At 45.0% G+C, this 23,732-nt stretch overlaps 2 protein-coding genes across 2 annotated transcripts; both read left to right on the top strand.

Moving 5' to 3' along the window:
• Positions 1 to 2,285: 2,285 nt before the first annotated feature.
• On the top strand, positions 2,286 to 9,835 carry SLC25A27 (solute carrier family 25 member 27). The gene is made up of 9 exons (XM_066314689.1): positions 2,286 to 2,541; positions 4,048 to 4,227; positions 5,026 to 5,110; positions 5,735 to 5,857; positions 6,565 to 6,677; positions 7,345 to 7,429; positions 8,012 to 8,104; positions 8,440 to 8,542; positions 8,959 to 9,835. The coding sequence occupies exons 1-9, from the start codon at positions 2,439 to 2,441 to the stop codon at positions 9,028 to 9,030; spliced, it is 957 nt and encodes a 318-aa protein (XP_066170786.1). The 5' UTR covers positions 2,286 to 2,438; the 3' UTR covers positions 9,031 to 9,835.
• A 2,068-nt stretch (positions 9,836 to 11,903) lies between these two features.
• Positions 11,904 to 22,281, top strand: TDRD6 (tudor domain containing 6). The gene is made up of 5 exons (XM_066314675.1): positions 11,904 to 18,513; positions 18,973 to 19,088; positions 20,182 to 20,271; positions 20,703 to 20,760; positions 22,186 to 22,281. The coding sequence occupies exons 1-5, from the start codon at positions 11,904 to 11,906 to the stop codon at positions 22,245 to 22,247; spliced, it is 6,936 nt and encodes a 2,311-aa protein (XP_066170772.1). The 3' UTR covers positions 22,248 to 22,281.
• The last annotated feature ends 1,451 nt before the right edge of the window (positions 22,282 to 23,732 follow it).

Genomic DNA, 23,732 nt, shown 5'->3' on the forward strand with positions numbered 1-23,732 from the left:
GGGTGTGGATCTCCATTTTGCAAACTGTCTGGGACAAACAGATAAATCACTGTTAAATGTAGTATTTCTACACTTCTGTGTTTAGCTATCGCAGCTCTTTATAGGTTTATTTCCTAGTTTTATTCTATCCATTAAGTTACTTCTCTTCCTTTAAAGGGGTAAAGTGATAGGAGAGTTAAAGGCCTTGTAATATTGGAGAAAATGCATATTTTCATTATATGCATGGTATGTTTTCATTAACTGACTGAGTTGTGAGTTTAAAGTGATCTATGTGTACAGGTAAGACAAGCCCTCAACTCTCTGTGAAGACGTTCATTAAAAGCTTTTATGTTTGTTTTGGCCTTTTTTGTTTGTTTAGGTTGTACTTTTAGGGCATGGTTTGGTGAAGGACATGAGATGCAAGGCACTGTTGTGAGGAGGACACAACAAGTCCGATGGTGCAACAGTCACTGCCAGACTTTCCTTGGGCTGGGCAGTGGTTAATGCTCAGTGGTTTTTCCAAGTGAACTAACACAGAAGCACAGGTGAGAGCACTGGGCAGTCTGGCTGCCTTTCTCCAGCAGCTGTCCCAGACCCCACTGCACTGCTTCTATCCCATCTGAAGTCCACACTCCCTCCCAGCATATGCAGCCTTTGGTCAAACTGGCTTGGGACAGAAACCAAAAAACTCCATTTCACTGAGAACTGAAATAAATGAATAGGAAGGGTCCTCTCTGCTGGTGCTGTCTGTCTCAGGATTCAAGGATATAGGAACTCCAGGTGTTTGATGGCTTTCCATGACTACTGGCCCTTCTCCACACATCACAGAGCTGTCCATGCAAGTATCTACCTCTAGTCAGGAATATTCCTCTTCACAGCCATCCCTCAATCGTCTGGTTTAAAAAAGAACCTATTTCTTCGGGCTAAAAATGACCATGGACAGCTGCTCCTTGCATAGGATGCTGCAGTGCTATAAGGTTTACTTTAAGGAGGGATCTAGTTGTTGTTTTCCACTCCCTAAAGCACGGTCACAGAGAAAACAGAATGAGACTGTAGCCAGAGGTGTACAGCAAAAGGATGGTTGTGAAACCCTCATCCTGGGAGGTTTTCAGGGGACCCAACAAGACCTTGGGCAAGCTGATGTAGCTCTGAAGCTCTTCCTGCAGTGACAGAGGACTGTAGGATGACTGCAGGTGAACTCTAGAGGTCCTCTCTGCCCCACATTATGAGTTGATGATACACAGGCTGATAGAGTGTGGCACAAGCTGACCCAAGCCCCCTCAATGTGCCACAGCAGATTGCATGAACTGTCCAGAAACAGGCTCTGAACCACTCATACCTTCCGTGCAGCCAGGCGTGTTTGCATTAATTTGCAATATGCCCTCTCCCCATTTTTTAACCATCGTTTTGTCAGGAGTTTGTTTTATCCCTGCATGAATTCGAATTAATTTTAACCCCAAGAAGGATCCAATTTAATACCAATTACTGCTGACAAATGAGACAGATTCATCCAACTTCAACTGAGTATTTCACCTGCAATGGTCCCTTATTTTGTCTGAATTATTTTGAAGGGGACCACTCACCAAAGCTTTAGGCAATCAGAGATGTGGGGAGGTGTTCTGGGATAAGTTTCTGTGACCAAAAAAATCTTCCAATCAGCATGAGGATTACTGACTAATGGCTAATGATTAACTTAGGGATTCAGCTGAGCCTTAATGGTAAACGAAAAGCTTCTCTTGAACAGCACATACCTTACCTTTTTTTATAATGAGAACTTAAATAGATCTAAAATAATTTAAGATAAATTAGGACTGGCACACAACAGGACTTCAGCATTCAGCCAGGAAAAGCTCTAAACTTTTCACTTAAAGACTCTAAGAAGAGATCAATTTCTGCCACCCCAGGCTTGCTGGGATCTTTGTTCAAACTGCAGCGCTGCGTGCCTAATCCGCAGCCCCAGCTCGGCACGTAGCTGTTGCTAATGCAGCTCTTACTAAACCAGATCTGGATCAACTCATCCCTCCCGCATGCAGCTGCTTGACACGGGAACAGAGTTTGGGGCTCCCCAAAACAGTGCTGCCAAAAACAGCACCTCGCAAGGCAGACAGACCCCACGCGTAATCTTGAACCCTCATGAATGATTACTCTTTTTAATGTGGACAAAACGGTGCCTGTGTCTGTACCTGCAGTGCCGATTTCCGGGCACAGAGCAGCCTTGGTGACAAACTACATTTCCCAGGAGCCTGTTGCGCTGGAGTATCTTGTGTCACTGCAGAAGGATCTTCCAGCTCTGCAGAGCCGCTCGGGCTGCTGCAGTTCCCGGTGCTGGCGCTGGAGAAACGTGACCTTCAGCAGCTTATCTCCTAAACCATCCCGAGCTGATCTGCGCTAGGGCCCGCTCTTGCTGCAGACACACCGGGCAGGGTGGCTGGTTAGCCCCGGTTCATGTGAGATGCTAGATGTCACCTGCAGAAGAAGAGAGGAGCTTACCTCTTCCAGAGAGATGGCCCCGAGCCAGCAAATTCGCTCTGTCAGCCTGTGCAGCGGCTGTGGCAGAACTAGGTACAACTCGCCGTGGTTTTCCGAGAGGGAAGGGGGTCAAATTTACTTACGGGGGCAGGGGGAACATCAGTCCCCGGATGCCTCATTCCTCAGTGTTCTGCTCCACCAAATCTGCATTTCACTGTGCTAGCAGTGGCTTTTCCATAATCTAAGCCTTGCAAGTGTTTTCTGCCACCTGACCGTGGCCAGAGGGAGGGTTTTTCAGGACGAAATCTTTGCCTCGGAGACCGAAGGACTGCAGTCATTAACTCAGTGCAGTTGTGACTAATTTAAGCTTTGCACTGGCTGGGTTTCCAGAAAAGGACTAAAGAGGCAGGCAGATCTGTTGCCTAAGTTACTAGCAAGGCCTTATTCCTTCAGGAATTTCCTTGTCATAGTTAATGAAGGTTAATCAAAGAAAACTCGACTCTTAAGTTTCTGGTCACAGTGGAGATGCCTATAAAAATGGAGTTAGAAAACTGCTTGGTGAAACATGGCATAGCAGCCTACTGGCATCTGTGTAGCACTGTAGCACTGTGACCAAGTAACTTATTTTAAATGTTTTTCAGCATGTTTTTTTATAATTTCTACAGGCTCTTACAAGCAAGTAAGTAACACTGCTCTAAGGACTTGTAACTTCTCAGTCTTTGGTAATCTTTAAACATGAATACCAAACTTAATAGACTATAAACCTGCTGAAGCTTTGAGCAGTGACTGCCTTCTCCTGGCACCTGAGTCCTGCTTGGGAAGGACCCTGGTTTGTCACAGAGGTATTGAAACAAAGACAAGCCCTGCTCCTGATCCCAGGCTGGGAAGGGCGATCGCCAGGCACTCCTGGCCTGGAACTGAAATTAGGGGCATAAATGTGTCCATACTATTTCAGGAGCAGCCCTGGGAAGCTGAGATCAACTTGGATCTCCTTCACTTGCCACCAGGTATTTCAGTGAGAGAAATAACAGGCTAGACATGATTTTTGTACCTGTATAAGGAAAGCAAACATGCTTTAGAGTGGTTTGTAGGGAACAGATATGTAGGTAAGTTTGTAGGTGAGCCTGAATGTGTGTCTGCTTTATGATGACCTCTGTGGGGTTGTTCCTGACCGTAACATGTGCTGTCACTGTACTGGACAGAATTAGAGAGATCACATAATCGATTGAGAGATGTGACTGGTCTGTATTCAGATCAGTAACTGGAACAGTAATTGGAACAGGATTTTTAATTCTGAGTGCCTCAGAAGGTACATATATTGCATAACAAATCTGCAAAACTAAATATGGGAGAAAGTCTGGGTGTTTGACAGGAATGTCATTTAGTTACTTGTGCCTAGAGCCATTCTTAACAGACCTGGATGAGAATTCTCCTTTTCTCCAGGGATCTCCTGGACCCTGTTGGGCACAGCCCCTGCTCCCTGCTGGTGCCCAGCCCCTTGGGCGCTGGCAGGGCGTTGTGGTACAGCTGTTCCCGGCACCGGAGGTCTCTCCGCAGTCGCACTCGTATTCACGCGTGTTCCCGGCCCTTTGTCCTCAGTGACATTTCCCCTGGATCTCACGAAAACCCGTCTGCAGATCCAAGGTGAAGCTGCCGTGCGCCGCGATGGAGCTGCGGTGCCGTACCGCGGGATGCTGCGCACGGCGGCCGGAATCGCGCAGGAGGAGGGGGTACGGAAGCTCTGGCAAGGAGCCACGCCGGCCGTCTACCGCCACATAGGTGAATATCTGCTCGTGATGGGACACGACGGGCCTGCCTTCTATGGCCAAGCCTTTTGGAGTGAGCTTGCCATATTTCCTTGTATTTTAAATATATCCGTGAGGACTTTTCAGTCTAGCCTGCAATCTCACTTTGAAATATACGAGATTCCAGATGAATAGCGTCTCTTCCTTCCCTTTCCCCGTTCTTCATAGCCTTATTCTGGCTTCTGGGAAAACAACATGTAAATTCTCTGTCATCTTTGCAGGAAGGTCTTGTTCAGGAAATCCAGACACTCAGAATTCTCAGAACAATAAATGTCTCATATGTGAGGGAAGTGGGGACAGATTAGGAAAGAAGATGGGGTAAAAAACTGAGGTTGCAAGCACAAGGGGAAAATACAAGTGGTTAAAAGAAATGCATTAGAGGTTTGGCCCCAAATGACAGCTTTCTGTGCTTTACTTAGAAATACAGTGACAGCAGCAAACCTCAAAAGCACTAGTGGGGGTTTTGTGCTTGGCATCAGCCCAGAAGGAGGTGATGCAGTCCCATCTCCTTAGGGTGCAGGCAAAGCTGTGCTGCCGCCTGGCAGACCTGTGGCTCAGCCAGAGAGATATTTTGATGCTAAAACACCCTGGCTCTCCCACTGACACCAGGCAAACCTCTCACTTTCCCCATTCTGATCACAAACATGAGAGCAGTGACCAGCTGACCCAGGCGAGCTCTGGAGTGTCATAAACCAAGGTCTTGATATCTCTCTCACTGTGACCTCCAGAAATGGCAGACCCAAGAACTGTTTGCTGCTTTTGTTTTCCACAGTATACACTGGTGTTCGGATGGTTACTTATGAACATCTCCGTGACTCCGTGCTTGGCAGGGTGGAGGATGAAAGCTTTCCTCTCTGGTAATGTTGCATATTCATGTATATTTATTGCTTGCTTGGGGATTGTCCTTACTGTAGGAGTCCTACAGCCAAATCTTAGGTCCAAAATGTATCTGGTTTTAGAATGGGATTGATAAAACCTACAACAAAATACTTGTCATGCCTAATGCTACAGGAAGGGGGACCTATGGATGATACTGGATTTTCTGATTTTACTAAAATAAATATACCAATAAAATTACCACAACTCATCTAGTACCAGTAGGAGAGAAAGAAAAGTTTTATATATCCACAAGCAGCTTGGAATTTCAGGTGGGCATTCAGTTATAATACCTGGAGCATCATCCTTTACTTGTGTGCTTTGCCTTTAAACCTTAAGCAAAGGGCATAATGTAACTTTTTTGGTTCCCCTCCCACACCCCCAGGTAAGTTTTAACTCTTTTTGAAAATATACAGAAATATTACTGACTACTTCAACAACCTGTAGCCATCACAATTATTACCTTCACTTTGGCTGTTAAAATATGGAATAACCATTTACACTTGTTCCACCTGGGTTGTGCTGCTGAACTCTTTAGCCTCGAGCACTGTGACTCAGGAAGATTTTCAGTGTATTCTGGAGCACAATTCTTCTCCATTTGGCAGGAAATCTGTGGTTGGAGGCATGTCTGCAGGTGCTATCGGACAGTTTTTTGCCAGCCCAACTGATCTGGTGAAGGTGCAGATGCAGATGGAGGGAAAAAGGAAGTTGGAAGGAAAACCGTTACGGTTGGTTCCTCTCAGAGCTGGTGGTTTTCTCCCCATTACTGGTCACTCTTTGGCCCAGGGTGTGGTTCTTTCTGTTTTCTGCCACCCCTTCTCCTCAGCTGCTCTGTGCCCTTTCACAGGGAGAGCATCCCATGGCTCTGAGCAGTGCAGGGGGTGGGGGTAGGGGGGGGAAATCAAGACCTCCTTCTTATTCCATTTATACTCATCTTCTTTATTCTGATTTCTTGGTCCCAGGGACCACAAACTCATCCTCTGTGCTGCAGCACATCCATGCCAACACTGTACCACAGGGAGGGAAGGATGCTTTCTGAAGAAAGCACGAGGGAAATGGCTCGTGCAGGATGCACAGCCACAAGGAAGGCTGGCACACAGCAGGGCTTGAGACTCTCCTGCAAATACCAGGACATGCTGCTCTTTGCATCCCAAGCTGCTGCCATCATTTGGTGTCATGCACATTCAGTATTGTAACCCAGTGTGGGGTCTAAGGGTTGTCTGCTGTTAGGGACCAGATCACTGCTCTGCAAGGCAACCAATATCTCTGGTAAAATGTTGTGGCATGAAAGTCAAAGATCCAAAAATGGATCTGAAGGGCCAGATTCTTGCAGGTATAAAATCCTAATCTTACATGAGGAACTGGTGCAGCAAAGTATTGGAACATGCAAAAATTTCACTGGGCTGTCTACTCACAAGTTGCATCTTGATTTCAGGTTTCGGGGTGTGCACCATGCATTTCTGAAGATCCTGTCTGAAGGAGGAGTAAGAGGACTTTGGGCTGGATGGGTACCAAATGTCCAGAGAGCTGCTCTGGTGAATATGGGAGGTAAATGGAATAACTTGACCTGCAGCACTTAAGGCCCCACCAAAGCTTTAAGAAAAAGGAGTTCAGCTGCTCCCTTTGTCTTAGTGTCTTGATTACCTACACTGGGGCCCTGTTTGAAGCACCCTGCAGGTGACTGTCTCTGCCTTGTGCATCTGTGTTTTGGTCCTGTGGAAATCAAATGCCTTAAAAGTAACACTTTTTACCTGAGTTTAAGGAAAAGTGAGCCAGGAGCTGAAGGGCTCCCATGGCCAGCAAAGCAGGGACCTTACCAGCTACAACCCAGTGCCCAAGTGAGGTGTGCAGGGCAGAGCCAGCAAAGGCAGCCAGGCTTCCCCAAGATCCAGATCCATAGGGAAGTGTGTGGTGATGAGGCAGGTCTGAGGCCAAGCCAGGAAGCTGAGCCAGGCAACAGGGCTAGTGAGGGTCACCCAGATACAGCTCAGCATCATCTGGAAGGTAAATCAGAGCACATGGGAGCAGAAAGGAGAATGTACTCACATGTCTAAAGACAGGACTCAGGTGCCACAGCCCTCATTAAAAACTGGGGGCAGAGGGCCAGCTGTGCCGAGGGCAGGAGCCGCAATGGAAGTGAATATCCTGTTTTGTGAACAGCACAGACACCATTCACTCCTGACACTGCTGCTTTTTCTCATTATCCTCTTTACAGATCTGACCACTTACGACTCAGTGAAACATTTTTTGCTTCTGAACACAACACTTGTGGACAATAGTGTGACTCACAGTGTTAGCAGGTGCCGTATTCTCCAATTACCCCTTTTCCACTGCAGCATTTCCAGCCTTGCTAAATTCATTTAAGCCTCTCTGTGCCAGAAGAAGACCCCATTCTTTGATTTTGATACTGCTGATAAATGAAACTTTAGAATCATATTTTTCCTGAGAGAACATCACTTTATAGAAGACACAAGAGAAAGGATGCAACCATTGCTACAAAGCTGCCCTCACTAGAAGTGCATCGTTGGTGCATTTAAACACCTTTGCTCTAATCTGTGGGAGTACAGTGATACAACTTCTTTTACTCTCTTAAATGAGGAAAAAAATCTACTTTATATAAACAATGTTAGGAATTGCCTATAGCAGATCCTTCATCCCTGACTCAGAACTGCAGACAGAGGTGAGGGCAGCTGGCACTGAGAGGACATGTGAACAAGAGCAGTACCAGCAAGCCTCCCAAAACAACTTTATGTTATGAGTTATTACTCATGATTTGATGACAGCTGTTTTAATATATCTTTATTATAAGAACTGGAATCAAGATGCTGAAATTTTTATGATACATTTTGGTTTCTTCCTTAAGTATCTGTTGCTGTTGGCAGTGCCTGCTCTGGGCTGGTAGCAGCTGTTCTGGGAACTCCTGCTGACATGGTCAAAACCCGGATAATGAACCAGCCAAGAGACAAGCAGGGAAGGTACGGACACTTTGGAGACTGACTTTTCAGCAGCACATTGAAACCATGTGTCGCACTGATTTCACTGGGAGTGAAGTGCTAAGTTGATAATTTGCTCTTCATCTTTCTGGTGATGATTTTAGTGATTTAGTAAACGTCTGAGGGGTGTTGTTGTGATGGCCATCTAAGTATAATCAGTGGATTTCAGTTCTGGATTAGACTCCAAGGAGCTTACAGAAGCACTTTGGCTTATAGAAAAGTATCAGCTACAAATTATTTTTTATGAGGGGGATGGGCTTTTTTAAAATTGTGTATTTGTAATCCTAACACTGTTTGTTCTCCTTGCACATTGCTAGAGGTCTGCTCTATAAATCTTCCATGAACTGCTTGATTCAAACTGTCCAGGGCGAAGGGTTTATGTCTCTGTACAAAGGCTTTACACCAACCTGGATGCGAATGGTACGTGCTTTCTAACTCTCTTTACAAGAACAATCAGCATTAAAATGTGAGGACTGTGGATGTAGCCCTAACCCTATGTATTATTACGATTTTTGCATGAAAGACACAATCATAGAATTATAAAATGGTTTAGGTTCAAGAGACTTTAAAGACCATCTCATTCCAAACCCTCTGCCATGGGCAGGGACACCTTCCACTGGCTCAGAGCCCCATCCAACCTGGCCTTGAACATTTCCAGGGATGGGGAGTTCACAGCCTCTCTAAGCACACAGAGGCTTGGAACTTGTCTGGGAACCAGAGCAATATGAGACTGAACTTAAGAATATGATTTTTAAGAGGAGATAGTTTGATCTAATGGGCTTATTTATTGAGTTACTTTTGTTTTAAGCCTCTAACTTTAGTGTTTGCTTTCACAGGCACCTTGGTCACTGGTATTCTGGCTTACATATGAACAAATCAGAAGCATATGTGGAGTTACTTCTTTTTAAAACCTTCAGTATTCACAGAAGAGAGAAGACTCAAAAAGCTGAATTCTCATTCCACGAGGTAGTAGGATCACATGTGTAGCTTGTTATTCCAAATCTAGTCCTTACTGGTTGGGAGCAGTCATGACTTAAGGATACTATCTGATTGTCACACTGGTACATGAGATTTATACAATCCACAGTATGAAATTGTCACAATAATACTCCAGCTACCAGCCAGCATCAGCTTTCTGAACCAGCAAACAGGAATAAAAAAAAATTCTACCAAGCAAACAGAACATAATACTCTCTGTTTGGTAATTGAGATGGTTTCTATTGTTAAAGAGAAGGGCAGGTTGATCAATGCACTGAACAAGTTCTGTGGCTAAGCATGTATAAAATTATTTGGAAATTTTTGTTGTTAATTGTATTTGCACACAGATAAAGAACTACCTCTCATTAGTTTGATGTGTCAGCAAACCAAGCCTGTAGTGCTAGGTATTGAAAAAGATAAAAGCAGTTTATCTGTTTTCAAATCTGCTTTGCACAAAAAGTGAAAGGGTTTGTGTTCCTCTTACTTCCCAGAGACTGCCTGACCTTTCCACTCAACTGTTTGAGTAATATCACAATTGAAATGCATTCCTGTTCCCAGAAAATCAAAAGCCTAGTTTGCTCTGCAACACTCAAAGGACTCAAGATCCTCCATAAGACCAAGCTGAATTACTTGTCACATGACAATCTCGATGCTGATGTGGCAGACTGAGTCATTTTCCATGGAAATGTGCACTCTGGCCACTTTAAATCTCGATGGAAATACAACATTCTCTCTCGTAATGCAAAATGTTTCAACAGGAGTGATTTACTTAATTTGTTTTAAACCTAAAGCCTTCCAGATTTCATGGAGAAGGAGACTAGTGCTGTTTGTCAGTAGGTTAATCTTTGGCAATCAAGAGTCATAAGTGCATTATTAAAAGCAGCCATGGGTAAATAAAACAAAGCTGGCTTTGATTTAGTAATATCTAGTAATTGAATTAATGTAGAAAACTTGGCTCTTTGAATGATACTCAGGATTTCTTCTATTCTTTGCAAGCAGTGTCTCCAATGTGCCATCTTCTCATTGAACACAGTTCGGGTGTCTTCTTGGCTTGCACTGTTGCTTTCTGATTGTACTGTAGTTCAGTTGTGGCTGTATGCATTTGGGGGTGCACTTCCAGCTTGGAAAACATTAATCTCATCATTATCAGGGAGTCACAGAATCACAGGATGGGGCAGGTTGGAAGGGACCACAGTGGCCTATCTGGTCCCACCTCCCTGCTCAAGCAGGGTCAACCCAGAGCACAGGGCACAGGATTGCACCCAGACAGTTCTGGAATATCCCCAGTGAGGGAGACTGCTGGGCAATCCATTCCAGGTCTCGGTCACTGCACGGTAAAGTTCTTCCTCATATTCAGGTAGAATCTCCTGTGCATCACTTGGAAGGTTTTGTTCAGAAATCCTGGTATTTTTCTTGCTGTCATCCTGAGAAACTAATAGAAGTTCTTTCCATCTTGTACTCCAGCACCAGCAATGACAAACCAGTGAAGTTTCTGCTTCAGTTCCATCGCAATCACTCCCACCTGCCATCCTGTTACCCTGATAGCCCGGTGATGGATACACAGCTTTACCTTTTTCATGAGACAGAACAAGTACTTTTATCATACAACGGTTTGGATTGGAAGGGACCTCAAAGATCAGTTCCAACCCCCTGCCATGGGGGGTTCCACTAGACCAAGCTCTGTCCAACCTGGCTGTGGACACTTCCAGGGATTGGGAATCCACAGCCTCTCTGGGCAACCTGTTTCTGTGTCTCACCACTCTCACAGTCAAGAATTTCTTCCCAATATCTAATCTAAACCTGCTCTCTTTCAGTTTGAAGCCATTCCCCTTTGTCCTGTCACTCCAGGCCCTTGTAAAAAGTCCCTCTCCATCTTTCTTATCAGCTGTCTTCAGGTACTGGAAGGGCACAATTAGGTCACCCTGAAGCTTCTCCAGGCCAAACAGTCCCAACTCTCTCAGCCTTCCCAGGAAGGACAGTTGCTCAACCTCTCTGATCATCATAACCAGTATATTAATTATAAGTAGTATGTAAAACCACTTTTAGCATGCATGTATCAAAGCTACCTGCAAACTTGCCGAGGGTGCACTCCAACCCTTCACCCTTCAGCAATTAATGAAGATACTAAATAACATTGGTGCCAGTACAGATCCTTGAGGAACAGCTCAAAATAAAAATAAATTTTAAAAGCCTCGTAAAAATCTTGTAGTGAAAAACTCCTTTCACTCCTAGTAAAGCTCTCTGGGTGCGAATTATCAGCGATTCCTGACGGGCACCTGACGCGAGCTCACCGTCCTCACGCGGCGCCCCGCCCTCACACCACCGCTGGCCAATAGCAGCCAAGCTCCGCACGCATGTCCCGCCCCCAGCACCGCTCTGACCAATGGGAGCTAAGCAGGCTCGGCGCTCATTCCCCCTCAGCCCGCCCCCGCCGTCCCGCCCTACCCATCTGGCGTGGAACGCTCCACCGTGGGTGAGGGCAGCTCCGCCGGGCTCGGCCCTAAGCCCCGCGGAGCCCCCGCCATAATTCCGTAACCCTCCTTTTCTTGGCGCCTCCTCGCAAGTCTTAGCATAGCAGGAGCGGCCCCATGTATCAGCCCGCCTACCCCTCCTTTTCACCCTTCCCTTCGCTCCGCTCTCTACCCCACCGAGAGGATCAAAATGGACTCGGCCGCCGGGGCAGCCGCTAACGGCTCCCCGTGGGTCACGTGGGCGGCGCGTGCTCTATATGAGGCCGAGGGGCGGAGGGCGAGGCATTCATTCGCCTCGTGCGGGGGTCGAAGGCGGGTCTCGGCGCTTCGCAATGAGTTCCGGCCCAGGATCCCTCGGCCGCGGCGATACAATCACCCTGCGGGTCCGCGCCGTGGGGCTGTGCCCCGAGGTGCCCATCCTGCGGCTGTGGGGGCTGCTCGGTGAACGTAAAGCTGACTATGCTCTCCTCTACCGCGAGATCCAGGCGGCGGCCGGGCCGCACCTGGAGGCCCGCCCAGAGCCCAGCGGGCCGGGGGCCAGCGGGCCTAGGCTGTGCCCAGGAGAGCTGGCACTAGTGGAGGTGTTGGGTGTGTGGTACCGCTGCTGTGTGGTGAGTTGTAGTGCCCAGGGGTACCGTGTCTTCCTGCTGGACGAGGGATACGTGGTGACCACATCCGACTGTTACTTGGCACGGGGCTGCTCAGAGCTGTTCCAGCTGCCCCCGGAGGTGCTGGGCTGTGTTGTGGCCGATGTCATGCCCTCCCACAGTCACGAGGGGACAGCAAGTGGGGATTCACCAGTGCCCAAGTGGACCACAGAGGCAATGGAGTTCCTCAGCTTCCTGCACGGCAAGGAGGTGTCTGGTGTGGTGCAGGAGGTGATAACACCACAGCTCATTGTGCTTGAGCTGCCCCAGCTTGTGGCCCAGATGCGGCAGCTGGGCCTGGCCAGACGTGTCTCTTACAGCTGCTTCTGCCAGATGTTCAGGCGTTGCCTGCCTTTTGCCCAGTTAAAGAAGCAGCTCTGTCAAGAGCCTCCAGCGTGTTCCCTTGGAGCTTTTGCGGTTCCGCAGCTTGTCCGTGCATTGCTCTCATACCGGCCTCTGTCACCTGCCTTGGATTATTACTACCCTCAGCTTCAGTTGGGTGTGACTGAGCCTGTCCTAGTGACCCATGTCTCTGACCCACACCACGTTTACTGCCAGTTGCAGTGCCTGTCACAGGAGATCTGTTGCCTTTCTGATACCATGTGCCATGCTTATGACTGGTGGGAGCAGGACTTACTGCCCAAAGTGGGCTCACCCTGTGCTGCCCGTGGGATGGATGGCCAGTGGTACCGTGCTATTCTGCTGGAGCTCATTGCTGGGGAGCAGGACCAGCATGCAGCTGTTGTGATCTTTGTGGACTATGGCAAGAAGGAGACTGTGACCAGAGCTGACCTGCGCCATTTGCCTGCCCAGTGTTTTCGCATGCCTGTGGTCACTTACGCGTGTGCTCTTCAGGGTGTTTCAGATGGGGGCTGTGGCTGGTCCCCATTGCAGGTTGATTTGCTGAAGGCGTTGGTGCTCGGTAGAGGAGTGACTGCTCACATCAAAGCTTTTAACTCCTTTGAGCATCTCTATTATGTGACCCTCTATGGGGAAAATGGTGTTGATTTGAACCATCTTTTTGGGTCTCAGGCTTGCTGCCTGGTCAGCAGTCACGTGAGCCAAACTGAGGCTCATGAGCAGCTGGAAGTAGAGGAATCCTTAGTTGAAGAATTGGAATTGCCACTAGAAGCACCTCCCGTTTTAACACACGGAGATTTGGCTGCTGTAGCTGGTGTGCATCTGAAGACCTGGACATTGTACAACGCACAGGTCTCCCACCTCCGAGACCCATCTGAGTTCTGGCTGCAACTCCATGAGTATTACCAGCTCTTCAGGCAGCTGAGGCAGTGCATGTGGAATTTTTATTCCCATTCCACAAAGCTGGATGAGGCTGGGTGGGACCCACAGCCTGGATCCCTTTGTTGTGCCAGTGGGAACGAGGGTGTCTTTTATCGAGCAGTGGTCAACAGGGTCCTGGACACCAGAGTGGAAATACACCTGGTGGACAGAGGCAGTACAGAAACTGTGGATCTGTGTGCTGTGAGGGAGCTGCTCCCTCGCTTCAGGGAACTGCCTGCTTTAGCTCTGAAGTGTTGTTTGGCAGGTGTCTCCCCTCCAAGAGGGAGTTGGAGTGAAGCTTCTGTGTCTGCATTCAGGGAGATGGTACTGAACAAGGAATTAAAGGTTTGGTTTTTGAATGTGCAGGGTGACAAATATGTGGTTGAAATTTTTGACCAGTCCCAGTTAGGAGAGGAAAGAGTAAGTAAACTCATGGCCCAGGGGGGTTATGCTAAATACCAGAGATATGAAGTACCCAAGACTTACCAGAAATCAGATAAGTCTGTGACACAGGTCTCTCCCCTAGTGCATGCTGCAGAGGAAAGCCAAATAAACGCAGAGAAGAGGTTCAGAGAAGAATGTGATCTAAAGAGCAGTGATAGAATACTTGATTCTCACATGGGTGTGATGGTCAGAGAGAGCCCTGTTGCAGCCATTCACAATTCCAAAAGTAGTGAATCTCTTCTTTCTCGAGACTATGAGGGTAAGGAAAATCTGCACACCTCTTTGAGACAGAACTATGTGGAAATTAAGCCAGGCTCCTCCTGTGGAGGTCACCTAGAAGTGGGAAGTACAGTTAATGTTATTTTGTCATATGTTGAGAATCCTAGTTGTTTTTGGTGTCAGTTAAGTAGAAATTGCAATGACCTTGAGGAACTAATGAATGAAATTCAGGAGCATTGCAAGAATTCATCCCAGCCACATGTTTGGCCAAATCTTGTGTGTTTAGCCCAATACTCAGAGGATAAAAAATGGTACAGGGCTTTAATAGTTAGTGAAGGAGTTTGTGCAGATAAAGTAGAAGTCATCTATGTTGACTATGGCAACAGGGAGCAGGTATGTCTAACGAAGCTCCGTGCAATTAATGAACGCTTCCTTAGGTTAGAGGCTCAGGCATTCAGGTGCAGCCTTTACAACTTAATCCAACCGAATGGTCAGAATCCTTTTGCTTGGGATGAAGAAGCAATTCAGGCTTTCCGTCAGTTTGTTGTTGATTCATCATCTGACCTTGACCTTAAATGTACAATCTTTGCCTTGGCTTCAATAAATCGGGACCTGTTTAACATTGTAGATTTAATCACACCTTTTCAGAGTGCTTGCCAGTTTCTCACTGAGAGAGGTGTAGCCAGACGTTTATTTCCCCAAAAGCATCTGGAATCTTTGGTCCAGCTTCACTCTTTCTATTATTCTAGTCACGGTATTAAAATTGGGAGTGAGGAGGATGTTTATATTACACATGTTGAGAATCCATGGACATTTTACTGCCAACTTGAAAGGTGTGCAGATACCTTGGCACAGCTGGCTGATAACATCAGTTGCCTGAGTGAGAAAATGACCAGCACAGGAACCTTGGGGAAGTCTGGGACCCTGTGTCTAGCAAGGTACTCTGACAGTCAGTGGTATAGGGGAGTAATTATAGAAAGACAACCTAAGACTAAAGTATTCTTTGTGGATTTTGGGAACACAGAGACAATAGAGACAGATGATCTGCTTATTTTACCCAACGATGCTTCTGATATCTTGCTTGTGCCAATGCAGGCCGTAAAGTGTGCTGTGTCTGATGTAGCATCTGTTTCCAAAAAAGCTGCAATGTGGTTTAAGGAAGCTGTCCTGGAAAGGAGATTAAAAGCAATAGTGGTAGCAAAGGACTCAGATAATACACTGCTGGTTGAGTTGTTTGATAGAAATACTCAAATTAATACAAAACTGAAAGAGCTAAGCCTAAACAGTACAGGACTGTGTAGTCATGTACATAATGAGACTTCGTGCTCTAGTAATACAGATGTGAATGAGAAGGATGAGACTTCAAATGCAGGTAGGCCTCTTGAAAGAAAAAAATGTCAACCTGAAGCCCAGCAAGAACAAGGGAGCAAAAGACCATTCAAAGAAGTTGTAAACATTTTCCAGCACTCTGGGAAGGGAGATGAGGCAGCTGGGTTACTAGAACCTGATGAGATGCTTAGCAGTAAGGACGATGCTTTTATATTGAATAAAGCAGGAGAGGAGTCTCTGCTCTTTTCCCAGATGGATACTCTGTCAGATACTAAATCTCCTGCTGAAGGCAGGTGTCTAATGCTTAAAAATGCTTCTGATCTACCACCACAGAAGATAGTGCCAGCTCTTAAAACCTTAGTGTATGTGTCTTACGTCAGCGACCCGCAGGATTTTTATGTTCAACTGGGGAGTGATGAGGTTCAGCTTAACAACATTTTGGAAAGTTTAAACAATGGGAAATCAGTGAAGGACCCTTGTGGACAGCTTTTCCAAGCAGGAGATTTAATCAGTGCTGTTTATTCAGAAGACAGCCTGTGGTATCGAGCTGTAGTGAAAGAGAAGACTTCCAACAATTCAATACGGGTACATTATATTGATTATGGTGATACTTCTGTGATTAGTGTTGATCAAGCACGTAGGCTCCCTAAGAACTTGTCATCTATTCCAGCAATGAGCATTCACTGCTTCCTGGGCGGACTCAAATGCAAAAAAAATGCAGACTGGACAGAGAAAGCAGTGTTTTACTTCACCAAGAGAACAAGTGAAATCCTGCTGTCGTGTGAATTTGTAAAGAAGGTTGAGGATAAATGGGAAGTTATTCTCAGTGACCATCAAGGTATAATAACAGTGGATTTAGCTGATAAAGACATTCCAAGTAGAGAAAGACTTTTCTCAAGAAAAAAAATTGATAAAAGAGAGAACCGTGGCATGATCACTGGCTGTGAGCCTGTGCCTCCTCAGGTACAAAATGAGATTTCTTGTGTAAGTGATTGTAAATCCTTTAGCTGGAAATTTCCAGAGGCAGGTCAGACTTTAAAAATTTATGTCACAGTGGTAAATAGTCCAGGATACTTCTGGTGTCACCGTGCTGATACCAAAGATGTGAGCTACATTGAGAAAAAAATAGAGGAAGCTGAAAAGCTTGGACTAAGCTCTCTGAACGATGGCAAGTCTTGTATGAAAAGTGGTGATACTTGTCTAGCAAAATACAGTCAAGATGGGTGGTTCTACAGAGCTCAGATCAGCAGTGTGAATGATGACAGTGTAGTGGTTAGACACGTGGATTATGGAAGTGAGGAAAGCGTCAGCCTGGAGATGATCCGACAGATGCCATATGAACTGCTCAGAGTACCTGGGCAAGCATTTGCTTGCTGTCTCTCAGGTTTCAATCCCTCAGACGGCTCATGGCTTAGTGAAGCAAGTAAGAAGTTTTATGATCTGACTGAAAATCTTGTGTTAGAGGCTGAAATAGTAGAAATTTGGGAAGATAAAGATTCTGAAGTCGCTCTGTGTGTTGTCAAGCTGGAAGCTTCTGGCAATAATATTAATGAAGAGATGAAGCCTTTTTGGAAGGCTAATAAAGAAACTGGTGACAGTGCTTTCTCAAACCTTTGCAAGCCCCTAAAGGAAAACAGAAGTTCAAACAACAATTTGGGTCTTTGTCTCAAAAAAGAAAGTTCTGCTGTTAGTGGATTAGCTCAGGAAGAAAATGAAAGTGCTTTATTTTGTTCTGATCCTTACCTGGGTGTAACTTCTGAGTGCTTAGAAACTGCAGAAGCAAATGTGTCAGTGGGAGCTGCCAGTGGGAAGGTTGATGATGGATATGAAATAGGAGAGCGTGAGAACAGTTTTGATAAAGAGATACCTCTGTCTGAAGGTGATAGTGATAACACTGTGCTACTGGAACCAATGAGAAGCTGCAGCCCTCATATTGTGGGGAATGGAATAAAAGCTGCAGAGCAAGACCTGTCTGAAATACTGTTTGGAGAGGAGGCGGAGCTGAAAGCAGGAGTGACAGGCAGTGGTGCTCCAGCAACCAGCCTTTGCCTAGGAAAAGAGCAAGAATTGCAGAGGTTGCCAGTGTTCCAGGCACAGCCATCTGCAAGCAATGGAACTGAGGCATTAGGAGAACTGGATCCATTAGAAATGCACTTATCATGTGATCATCTAAACAAGCCCTTACAGGAGCTAGAGGGAGTTTTGGAAAAGTCCCCCTCTGATGAAGGAACAAAGGAAGCACTGGAAGCAAAGTCTCTTGAAATGCAGGCAGCATCAGGCAGTGAAGCAAGAGAGACAGTGTTGGACCAGGAATTGCTGGAGCTGCCAGATGTGAGGAATGAGACAGGACAGTTGACAGCTCTGAACTGTCTTGAAATTTTACCATTACTTGATGAGAAAGAAAACCTGCTGCCTTCAGTTACTGGTGCCTCTGCTGACAGAGAGAGGTCAGTAGAGCTGATTCCATCTGATGTTCAGCCTTCTTTGGGAGAGAAGACCAAGAAACTGCAAGTGAATTTGTCTGGAATCCATGAAGAAGAAGCTACATTAGATGATTGGATGGAAGCAGACCCTCCTTCCCTAATGTTGTCATCATCTTGTGGTAGACCTGAGAAAGAACTGCACCAGAAGATGCATGACAACCAGTCAATGCTTGGAGCCAAATTTGAGCCCTTTCTGGAACTGATGCTGCCTGATGTTCAGCCTCCTCAGGAAGACAGGGAGGAGGACTTGTTAATGCTGGAACGTGCTGTGCTACAGAGTTCTGCAAATAGTGGAAGTCAATTTTCATTTCTTTCAAAAGACTCAGCAAATCAAAGGGCTGTTTTCACTAGGAAATCATGTGACTGTAAAGTTGAGAAGCATAAGGGGTGGAAGAAGAAGGATGACTGTGTGGAAGAATGGATGGAACAAGACTTGACTGAATCATTTAAAGAGAGTGGAGGTCTGTGTGTTCAGTCTTTAGGCTGTCAGCCTGGGGAAGACAAAAAGCAAAATGAGAACTTGGCTGACGGCAGTGCAGGTAAAGTATCTGATTTTAAAGAGTTAAATAATCAAAACATTGTGCACATTCAAACATAAGAATGGCTTTCTTGTAAAAAAACCTTAACTTTGGTGCCCTAATAAGATAATGTGTAAATGTTAATGCTTTGGTGGGTTAAGGACAGCAGACCAAGTGTAGTATCTCATGGGTAATGTGGCAGGCTAGCAGCAACTAGTCTTACTTGGGAAGATTAATGATTTTGAGTGGAAATCCATTTCTGAACATGAAGTGCATTTGCTGTTTAGCTTTTTGTCCCAAAAAGACTGTTTGGGATGACAATTTTTTAACTTTCGAATACCAAGTAGTTTGGAAGGGCTGGGGCAGCAGTGTTTGAGGCATCTGAGGGTTTTTTGGGGGTTGATTTTTGTGGGGTTTTGTGAGTTTGTTTTATTTGCATTTTTTCTTGCTCCCTCATTGGTAAATTACCTTTTCTTGTAGCACAAGATTATCCTTGTAATCTGAAGGGTTTTGCTGTTGGTTCCAAATGTGTGGTGTGGACTTCTCTCAAATGGTGTGATGCTCGCATTTTGGAGGTATCTGAGAAGGGTACCAAGGTAAGTGTGGTGTGGAATACTTTCTGCATTCTTAAGATTTGGTCCTTCTTTGGTCCTCCTCTAAACACTGAATAAATATTTTTAATAATTCTGTTGTAGAATTTAAGTGTTGCAAAGGCTGATTCTAAATTTATGGACTAGAGATAAACAGCAGTGCCTCCTGTTGATGATACATGTCAACACTTGATGTTCCCTTCACATCTTACTTTCTTTTATTGACTGGGAATATTGAAGGATCTGGCTCCAGTTTGAAACACACATATGTGTGTGGTTCTCTCTGGCCTGCAAGTTAGTGTTCTGCAATGGAGCTGTATTACCATTAAATGTTCATGAATCTTGACATTATTTTACTGGTATTTTGAGGAGTTAGTGCTAGAGCAGTAGAAAATTGGGAAGAAACTCAAACTATACTGCAAGTAATAATGAATCCTCAACTATTCCTGCTTCAGTGAATTGTGTATTGCATTAGTGGTTGGTGGGAGTTAACTTTAACAGTAGAGAATAAGGCAATGAGCTGCCTTGTTCTACTGCTGTTTAAGATGGAGATAAATGAGATGTCTTTCTTCAGTCCAGGGGGAGCATGTGTTCATGTACACACTTGCACAGACATTATACGAACATAAAATGGCCTCTAAGTTGTAACTTAAGGTTGCAAATCCAAAAGATTGTTACATGAAAGCATCCTTTTGGAAGATTGAATGTCTGAGATTGTGGAAGCCAGCTCATGTGCTGGGAGATCCCTTGGGTGTCCAAAACTCCAAAACTAAGCTTAGCTGCATTCAGATGAGAGGCAGTGTCAGGGATTATCATGTAGTGGCATCACTTTTCATCCGCTTCCTTCTGGTTCTGACCTAATAGGTGTTTTGCATCTTTTTTCTCACTATGCTTGGGTAAGGAGCCAAGAAGAGCCTTGAGCAGCCTTAGTCACTGCATTCAGGTTGTTTAGGGATCAGCTTATTCTTCTTTGCAAGTTCCAGACTTCCTAACACCTTCTCAAAGGCACAGAGTCCTCGACTGTGTTTTCTTAGTGCTGTGTCTTATTTGTTAAGTGTATTGCTGCTGTGCTAGATCCACTTTGGCTTTATCTGTACAGGTCTTGAACCTCTGCAGTGGCAATGAGGAGATTGTTCATCCTGAGAACGTCTGGAATGGAATTCCTGACCAGGGTCGCAGATCATCTGAGGTATGGCAGTGTGATAATGGATTGGGCAGGACAGGACTAGTTCTTAGAAAGGCTGATAACTAATGGCTAAATCATGACAAATACTTGTATTATGGAGTAATTAGGAAAGAATAGTAAGGTTTTCATCAGTGTTCTTCATGAAGTACCCACCAGTGGATGAAACACTTGTGTCTGGAATCCAGCGCTCAGGTCATGAGCCATGCTACTGGTGATGATCACAGCATGAATTTCCAGTTTGTTCTTCACATGCAGCCTTTGTATCAAAGTGAAAAGTGAGCAGACTAATGTAGTGAATTATAAGGGGGGGAAAACAATGGTAAATAAGAGTCCAGTAGTGCTGATGTAAGAAGTTAGTCTAGTATTAAAGGAAGCACCTCAATGGAAGTCTTGGCAATAGTGCCAGCTTCCTAACAGGATTCCTTTTTGTGTAGGCATTAACCCCTGCAACAGAAAACTTGCAGCCCTTACCAGAGGAGTCCTTACTTCAAGGTAAGTCTACTTTAAGCCCCCCACATCACTTGTGTACTCTGTGTTTGAATGGTTTCTAATTTTCTAGGAAATGCTTTATTTTAGAAAACACAGTTGAAACACTAATTTGAGCTTATGTAGTTGATACTGTGGTTGGGATTTTCTTGATAGCATTAGCTTATGTACTGTCAGTTTAAGGGTGACTGCATGCAGTGAAAGCTGCTACTGTGTCTGGATTACAAACCAATTTAGTATTTATTTATTCATGTAATGGATTAAGCCTCATGGAATAGCTGGGGTGGTTCACCCCAGTTAGAGATTTTGGCAGGGTTTTGAGCATTGCCATCAGCATGCTGTTCTTGGGCATGTTTCTGAGGCAAGGTGAGCAACTGCTAGGAAGACACTGTTAAGCATTTAGTTTAGCATTTGAGTTCTCCAGTCCCATAATGTATAAATCTAAAGCCATAAAAACGCCATTTTAATTGTTGTAAGGATAGTTTGTGAATGGTACATCTTTATTGTTACTTAAAAATTTTGACGTGTTTCTGGTAAACACCTCTTCAGTGCACCAGATAAACAGCAGCGGTCCTTTTTGTTTATATGCTGTTTTTATAATTATGGAATTGTAGAGCTGTTCTGGTTGAAAGGGGCCTTTCCTGGTGGTGAAAGCAGGGTCAACTAGATCAGGTTGCTGAGTTCTGGAATCTGTCCGAGAATGGAGAGTCCAAAACCTGTCTGGGCAGTTTGTTTCTGTGGTTGCCTGATGAAGACTAAACTGACTTGAAGTGGGAATAGCATTTGTGCTTTCAGGGATTAATTGGTAATTGTATTTCAGTATAACTACTGGGTTATGGGTAAATAAGGAAGCCTGCAACAGAGATCAGGTTGCCTGTTGAGCAAGAAAATGGGCAGTTAAAGGACTTGATAAAATGTTAAAATGGTCCATCTACAAACTTTCCCTCAACTGCATCACTCAAACGCAGGATTATTCATGATTTTGTGGATTTTTCTGTTCTTGAGCACTTTGCATGGAATTAGTGTATGCACTCTCAGCACCAGCACAGGAAAGGTGAGTCAGGGTTATGCACCCATGTGTCACAGAGCTGGAACCTGCTGCACACACTGCCACTGCCTGGAAAGGCAGTTTGAGTAGGAGTTTCACATCACTCAGGGTGAAAAAACTCCTGCAGTGGTTTATGCCAAGTCCACTGAGAGATGGAGTAACTTGAACTTGTAAGTGAAATCTGGGAGCACTGCTGCTTCATCTTCTTGGGCACTTCTGCTGTTTCAGCTGTTTTATTTTTGTGTAGTAAGTGTAGTCTTTTAACATGGTCCAGTATGTCACTATTTAGTCTGAAGCCCCATAGAGCTGACTTTAATCTTAAAGCCCTTATACACATTTATAGAGACATCTTGATGGGTCTAATCTGTGTTTATTCCCTATAGAAAAGCAAACTGACTGCAGTAGCAATTTAGCTGAAGATCCTCACGTCCTCCAGGAGTGCTGAAACCAAGTGACACAATGACCACGTGAAACTGAACAAGTGCCTGTGTATGAAATGTTCCCATGAAAATGTGTTTGTGGGAACAAAAATACCAGCAGAGCATTAAGTGGCTTATTTTTTCTACCTGACTGACCAAATACCTGTCACTACTGAACTTCCCTGTAAAGGAATAGTGTTGGCAGACTGTTAATTTCAGTTTGTTTTCTTACAGTTGTTGTTGCTAGACTGTTATTGTTAGCTTGTTTCTTTATAGCTGTACTTTCCTCAATAAGAATTTGCCTCTTGACTGGCATTTTTTACTGACGGGGGTGGGGGTACACTGACTTGTATGGAGTTCTTGGTGGTTCTTCAACAAAAGTTTCTTGTGAGTTTCTGTATATGCTACTGTGTTGTACAGCACTGCTTTCTGATGTTTGCTTGTGGAAAAGTTGCATTGTTAAGTGTTTTTTCCTCAAAGAAAAAAAAAAAAGAGTTGAGGGCATTTTTGAGGGGTAGGGGTGGGGAGTTTTTTCTCCATAGGGGAACATAGTTGTTTTGAGTTGAAGTCTTGCATTTGTTGCTGTTCCAAACAATGGAAGAAGCCGGAATAAAGCTTTGGCTGGCATATACTGGCTTTGTTAATGTAATTTAATGACTTGTGTACATTCCTGAGCAGAAGCCCAAATGCTGTGTGAGGGCTGTTCTGCAGTCACTCGTTGTGTTTTGACCCTAACCACCTCTCTAGAGCACTGTGAGCTATGGTGAAGGTTTTGAAAAATTAATTGACTGAACTTGCTGCAATTGTACTAATGACAGATGAAGCTTTTCCTATAAATATGAAGAGTCAATGGAATGGTTTTGCTGCCATGTGTGTGCAACATGCTAAGGACATGTTTTAAGGAGAACCCACCTTTTACTCTCCTTCTCAGGTGTTGAAAAGGGGGTGCTATTTTACAGTGGTGTTCCATGCTCCTGTATAGCATAGCTGCTCCCTCCTCTTCAGAAGCTGTGGATTTTTCATGCTGAAGCAAGGACTTAGGAGCTCAAGCTGGCTGACAGTGAATCTCACATTAGACTCAAGTGCTAGTGCTGACTCACTAAGACAAACATGTTTATTTGCTTAATAGAGACAATACACAGCACTAGGCTGGGAAGAATTTAATTAAATTCTGAAAGACAGGTTTTAGGTGTTATTGCAATCTCATTTTAAGATCACTGATTATGTAAAATACTTAATTACGCTGTTAATATGTTTGCTTCAGTGGCTTTGTTTGTAACCTGATTTTGAAATGAACAGAATTTAGAAGACATCCTTCCATGGGGCAGCTTCAGGCAGTTCTGATCCTAAAAGGAGAGGCTTAAACAAGGCCACCCAGGTGGCTGCTGACAATCTGTCCAGGTACTACCACTACTATCTTTATCTGCCAGTGGGAGCCAACTGTGTCACCTAGAGACCACTGTGAGTGGAGAAAGCTGAGTGTCTGGGGAGTGTTTGCTACCTGGAGAGAC

The sequence above is a fragment of the Sylvia atricapilla genome, chromosome 3, assembly GCF_009819655.1.
Source record: "Sylvia atricapilla isolate bSylAtr1 chromosome 3, bSylAtr1.pri, whole genome shotgun sequence".
In the NCBI taxonomy this organism is placed as follows: domain Eukaryota; kingdom Metazoa; phylum Chordata; class Aves; order Passeriformes; family Sylviidae; genus Sylvia; species Sylvia atricapilla.